This window comes from Emydura macquarii, unplaced genomic scaffold, assembly GCF_026122565.2.
Source record: "Emydura macquarii macquarii isolate MOO-44397 ecotype Brisbane River unplaced genomic scaffold, CSIRO-AGI_Emac_v2 contig_1253, whole genome shotgun sequence".
Lineage (NCBI taxonomy): Eukaryota > Metazoa > Chordata > Testudines > Chelidae > Emydura > Emydura macquarii.
Genome location: NW_027131390.1, coordinates 40184020 through 40190440, shown reverse-complemented (window position 1 = coordinate 40190440; position 6421 = coordinate 40184020). Strand labels below are relative to the sequence as shown.

The window sequence follows — 6421 nt, the reverse complement described above, 5'->3', positions numbered from 1 at the left end:
CCCCCCGCTCCGTCGCCTGTGGCTACCACTGCGTGTTTTTTTTACACCACCGTAGCAAGTGTTTCCTTTTAAAGTATTCAGCGCCATTTTGTTTTTTAAAAACCCCTCGCTAGGGGCGCTTTATTAAGAAACACGACTATAAAAGTCATTACAAGATACACATGTCTGGGCATGTTGAAACATGTTTTGGGCATGCCTGGGCTTGCCCAAGTATTTACTTTTTAGATTTCTTACAAAATTCACCACGATCCGGTCGTTTTGCACTACGTCGTTAGAATATAATTTTAAAATCTGGTCAAAAGGTAAACCCTTGCTACGGTGGTGTAAAAAAAACACGCAGTGGTAGCCACAGGCGACGGAGCGGGGGTCTTGTAATTGTCTAGTGTGAAACGCGATGTTGGCGGCATTTTTGTTTAAAAATTTCATGATGCTTCTAGGAAACAACACGCTGTCCGGGGGGTGTCCGTATGAGTCAAAAAACTCTCCGCGGTCGCCCTCCGCCAGGTACAAGGCGAGCCAGTGTTCACCCGGTTGGTTGTGCGGATGCGTGTTGACCACCAAACCCAGGGGTCTCCGAGACAGCCTGCCGCCGGGGAGCCAATCGCTAGGGAACACATCTAAGAAACCCTCTTTCGTGTCAGGGTCCGCTGATAAGACACGCAAGAGCTGCACGGTGTCCATGTTCACATGTAGTCAAACAGAACGTTTCTTCTCTGATTTATCTCTATGACGTTGTCAAAAGCCCCATACACGATCATATTGACGGTGGCCGTCAAAGCCTTCGCAAAGCGTATTTCTGCTCTCAGGTTCCCGGTTTTAATCAGGGAATAGTGGTCGGCGCACTCCTGGTCGGGAGACAGGTCAAAGGCAAACAGCGTGTAACCCTGTGCAAATTCCACACGGTCGATGAGCGGGGCGCGATCTTTCATGTGTTTACCGGCCGTCTGTACCAGATTCATGTACTCCCTCACGCAGCGCCCGGCCTCAAAGTCCGGTTGCAAGGGCTTAGTGGGTATCTGTTCACCATCCACGTACAATGCCACGAAATTAATATCGTAATGTTTAAAGTGAAAGGGGTTTTTAGCATAATTACCACTGAAGGCGTCGTTATCCACAAACCCCAGAACAAGCGTTTTGGGCAGCTGTCCCAAAAACAGGTTCTCCTGGTTACTGACCCTGCTGCCTGCGGGGATGCTAAACACTTTCATTCCCACACGGTCCACAGGGTATTTAGCATTAGCGGTAAGCAGGGCCTCAGCGTGCCCCAAACGGACGCCTGGGGCCACCCGTACTTTCTTCACAAAAAGGACGCTGAGACGATGCGCAGCTTATAGCCTTCAGCCGCATCCCCCATCAAGCAAAAGGCATCTTTACAGCGTGTCAGTTTAATTTTCACGTCCACGCCATTCAACAAAAGTTTTCCTTGAAAAAAACAGGTCGCTGTGCAGATGGCCCAACAGCTCTATCGTCCTGCTCTGGGCTGTCAAATTTGACCTCTTGACAAACCCTAGATTCTCGCCGTCCCGTGCCACGTCTTCATGTTGTCCGGGGGTATCTTTGAAAAACAGGCCGGCGGAAAATTGCGTGGCGAGAGTGTCGTCGCTGTAATTGAGCACGGCTTCTATAAAGGCCCTGTAAGGGTAACAGTTGTTGCTTTGACTTATGAGGCGGTCTCCCAGCGTGACATCCAGCTGGCTGAAAATAGACGCCACGGTATAATTCACCAGCCCCACAGCGGCGTCCCGGGCGAGGGCGGTTCCATCTCCTTTTACGATCTTGCAACAGAGGTACAGAAGCGTGTTGTTTAAATCCATATAATCTATGCCGTTCCCAGCTATAAAGAAGTCGAGGGGGGGTGCCTCCGTAATGGCCGATAGCGGTGGCACCTCGATGTAGATGCTTTTCTCGATGCTGGTCTGGGTGGGGGCTATTTGGAACAAGTCTAGTTCGGATTTGGCACATTCATCAGACCCACAGTGAACGAAAGCCATGGTGATTAAGATATGTCTTTTTTACCAGGAGCTGGGCGTCTCTTTCGCTTATGACGGCCCCCATGCGTCACGGCCTTTCTTTTAAAGGGCTTCGGTGGTCCCGTGCGTCGTTGGTGTGAAGCGCTCCTCTTTCTCCTTTTAATGTACAACAATCCTGACCCCTCCTGCTCGGGAGGGTTCCCCACCTTCTCCAGAACAGCCCGGGTGACGTTGCCTACCACGTCTCTAGCTATGTTTTTAGCGGCGGTTTTGATGTGGGGTTTAATGATCTCTAGCCCCCTCCTCAAAAGCGGTACGGCTTTTCTGAAGAGGCTACGGAATATTCCACCCACTCCTGCACCGTACATCACGGGGGACCCGTGATAACCGGGAAGGGCGTATCCAGCCTGGGCTTGTAATAGTTGCTGTAGACGACCGGGTCGCCATAATTTTTTAGGATTACCATAATGTTTTGTTTTTTAGAAGCCTCGCTCTCTCCGGGGACGCAGGTGCAGTTTGACGATCACCTTACCAGAGTGAAATGAGACGTATTTGTTCTGGTCTTGTGATACGACCCGTGTCCAGGGTAGCCACCTGATAACGCCAAGGTCAGGGCAGGCTGCAAAAGGAGAGCGGATTCTCCTCACACTGGTGGGTGACACGGAAGCCCGGCTTCCCAACCAGCCACGAACTGCTTCTCATTACCCCTCACTGGATATCAAGAAGCCAGTCCACAAATGCCCACAGCCCCCTTCACTGCATTTCAGCTCCAGGCTCCCAAATCAGCACCAGGTCCAGTAAAGAGACCAGTTACTAGAAATCTCTGCTCTTTACTAAAAAGGTTCCCTCTGACCCCAAAGGGTCAGCCACAGCACCAGATCAATACAAACTTGGATCTTACCTAAAATACCACGCTGGCAGCCAATCCTTTAGTATCTAAACTAAAGGTTTATTGTACAAAGAAAGAAATAAACCATGAGAGAAATGTTGAAGGGTTCAAGTGAATCACAGATATACAAATGATTAAAAGTCCATATACTTCAGGTTTCTGGAAGAAATGTGGAGTTGCAGGCTTGTGTAGTTCTCTCTGGTTCACATCCAGTACCTGGATGGGTCTGAGTCCTTCGGTTCAGTTTCAAGATGAATTGTTCCAGAGATAGGTGTATGTCTGCAGACTGGACAGGAGCAAAGACAAAATGGTTTCTCTGGCTTGATCTTATAAACCCCCTCCTCCAGCAATGCGGCCTGTGGGCAGTCACAAGACCCAAAATGGAGTCCATAGTCACATGGGCCAATCCTGGTGCCTCCTCTGGTGTGCCTGGGGTCCATAGTCACATGGGACAGTCCTGATGCTTCATCAGGTAGGCTGCCTGCAATGGAGTCCAGAGTCTCGTCAGCAGGTTCTGGTGACTCAGTGGTGATGCTGGCCTCTCCCTCAGGGCCCCTTGCACCTGGGAATGCCTTGATGGGCCATTAAGCAGGCCATTGTTCTGCAGCCTTCCTATCTGGGGTGTTGCCCAGGCAGCACAATTTGAAATACAGATATCTCCAATACATTTATAACTTCCATTTCACATATCACACATGAACACAAGTATTATTATCTTACTTAGCACATTACAAGCTTCCTAACAGTACCTGACATGGCATATCCCACATGGATTATTATGATTTTGCCATACTGATGTCACCCAATATTCTAAATGCCCCCCCACTCAAGCCAGCCCGCATGACAGGTCTGTCTTTATTTCAATGGTGATGGTGTCGATGTGGTGTTTACTGACAGGAACGTAGTGTGGTTTATCGTAGGTGATCGAGGAACAAACAACGAGTTTGTCACCGACGGGCACGCAGCGTAACAGTGGAACAGAAAAGTCCCCCACAAACTGATGTTCCACAATGTCCGTGTACAAATATAAAGAGTTAAAACCCCCTGTGATGTCTGCCGAGAAAAGGATTTTATTAAAACGGCTCTTGGGGTGCAAACCAAGAATATTAGCCAACTCTCTGACCGTGGAAAACATATAAGCTTCATCAGCGGCCTTAAGTCTAACTTTTCTACGCACGGGGTCATAGTTCAGCACCATCTCGGGTGCCCCTGGTTGACTAGCCACAGTGCTGTTCATATGTTCCAGTAATTCGGGCAGGGACGAGTAATAACCTTGTCGTAGGACGAAATTCCATTTTTTATCTCCATAGGTGATTTCGAAAAGCGTGGCATCGCTGATGTTGTTCCAGCTGTGTGGGTACTGTATTTCCACTAACCCGACCTCCCAGGCCCCCGGGAGATCCAAGGATTTAATTAGTTGTACAGTAAAGTTCGAGTTGGTGTTTTGGGGAAAAAACCCCAGAGCTGGCGTTGCTAGGTAAAGTAATGTAAAAGCCTCCATCGCTCATTTTCTTTTCCCCCTCCCACTCTTTTACAGGCGTCTAAACGGCGCAGAGTTGAGAAGCTTCCACCCAGCTGTTAAACTTCGCGGGCCACCCCAACCATTTCACCAACAGCTGCTTTTTTCTCCCTTTTCCTTTCTCTGCTAGAACTTTTTCAATCCTGTAAACCCTGTCCCGTTTGGGGTTCACTTTTTGTAATTCTTCAGGGATCCAATGCCTGGCATTTTTTAATCGATACACAGGTAAAGTCACTATGAATATTTCACGCAAACGTTTGTTCATAACCTTTTTCAAAAGCACCTTTGGTTTTAGATAGTCTCACGTGATCACCCTTTCTAAAAAGGGCAACAACCAGTTTTACTTCTAAACCGTCTCCGTATACCGTTTTCCACACTTTCAGAGAATTTGAGGGGTTCACGTCGATGGGTCTGGCACGTATGGTTCTGTGAAAGCTCCGGTTTATAAACTCGGGTATCGCTTCGATGTAGCGAAAGGTGTTGTGGGAGGTAAAATATCTCCACATCCTAGATTTTAAAGTTCTGTTAAATCGCTCCACAACCCCAGCTTTGACTTCATTATTAGTAACAAAATGGCAAACGCCGTGCCGCTTTAACAAACCGCTTAAAGGTTTGTTTAAAATTCTTTTCCCTGATCGGTTTGTAATTTCTGAGGCACACGTCCTTGGCTAAAAATAGCTTTAAAGGCCTCGGCCACTTCGCCAACAGTCTTCTTTTTGAGGCCTAAGGCCCATGCGTATTTGGATAAAATGTCTATCACTGTTAAGATGTACTTAAAACCGCTATTGTGTTTGGCAAACCTTTGCATATCCACCAAATCTGCCTGCCATTCGCGTCCACGTCGGAAACGACCATCTTGTTTCTTTTAAAACGTATTCGGGCTGGTTTGTGTAAAGCGTACGCATCCTGGTCTGAAAGCCAGGCTTTTACCGCACCTCTGCTCAAAGTTTTACTATGCTTTTTGGCCGCTTGAAAAAGAGAGTTCACCCCTCCGAAGCTCCCAATTTCCCCAGGGGTGTAATATATTTCCTTTAAAAGAGCCGCCTGCGTTGACATGGTTGTCGTGCATAACACAAGTATGAAAAGACACAGTTATGCTGACAATCTTTATTAACAGCCTGGTTTAACACACCTCCTTTTTACAGCTGCTTCCCTCTCAGATTGGTGTAACACACATGTGCAAAAACAGCTGACTCATGGTTGATTTACTCCCTCAGGACTATCGATGTGTAGCTTCTCAAAGGTCTGTAAAAAGGCATCGTCGACCTGTCGAGAGATTTTTCAAAAAAAGAAATAGCTGTAAGTCTCTACGGCTTGGCTTTCGCTTTTTAGATTTACAGTACCCGGCTCAGCTACTAACCCCCCCCACCAGCCCTGCTCAGTCCTTTACCTGCGGCTCGTTTCTTACTTCGGCCTCCTCCCGCAACCGGCCTTCCTCCAGGGGCACGGACAGCGTGAGGCCGTCAGGCTCGTCGGGCATCTCCGGCGTGTCGAACAAAGGCTGGGCCACAGGGCTCTCCTCCTCGGAACTGTCGCTAAGGTGGCGGTTTCTAAGCCTGGGGGCCAAGAACTGAGGAGCCAAAACAATTTTCGAAGGCCTCACTGGGGTGGTGAAGGCGTCCATGTTCCCCTCTCGGCGTTTTTTTCCACGAGCTGTGAACCACGCTGTCTCGAAAAAGAGACGCTTTAAAGGCCCCAAAACTTCCAAAGCCACGATCTAGCACACCACAGCCCCAGCCCATCTCCAGCCCAGGTATAGCCCAGCCCCACTCCAGCCCAGCCCCACCCCTGCTTCAGCCACAGTCCAGCCCAGCCCAGCCACAGCCCAGGCCCGCTCCAGCCACGCTCCAGCCCCAGCAAGGCTCCAGCCCCACTCTAGCCTTTCTCCTCCCAAGCCCAGCCCCAGCCCCAGCCCAGCTCCAGCCCAGCCCCAGCCCTGCTTCAGCCACAGCCCAGCCCCAGCACGGCTCCAGCACAGCCCCTGCCCTGCTCCAGCTCAGCCCAGCTCCAGCCGCGCTCCAGCCCAGCCACAGCCCAGCCCCG

General features: G+C 49.6%; 1 protein-coding gene across 1 annotated transcript; it reads right to left on the bottom strand.

Moving 5' to 3' along the window:
* Nucleotides 1–683: 683 nt before the first annotated feature.
* LOC137154248 (uncharacterized protein F54H12.2-like) lies at nt 684–1991 on the bottom strand. Its single transcript, XM_067549935.1, has 2 exons — nt 1507–1991; nt 684–1311 (listed from the first exon to the last, which is right to left on the bottom strand). The coding sequence occupies exons 1-2, from the start codon at nt 1989–1991 to the stop codon at nt 684–686; spliced, it is 1113 nt and encodes a 370-aa protein (XP_067406036.1).
* Nucleotides 1992–6421: the final 4430 nt, after the last annotated feature.

Excerpts from the sequence above, each read along its gene's own strand:
- LOC137154248 (XM_067549935.1), bottom strand. The coding sequence starts at position 1,991 with ATGGCTTTCGTTCACTGTGGGTCTGATGAATGTGCCAAATCCGAACTA. Across the intron at positions 1,312-1,506 it reads CGGGACGGCGAGAATCTAGG|CGTCCTTTTTGTGAAGAAAG; the intron begins GTTTGTCAAGAG and ends GCATCGTCTCAG.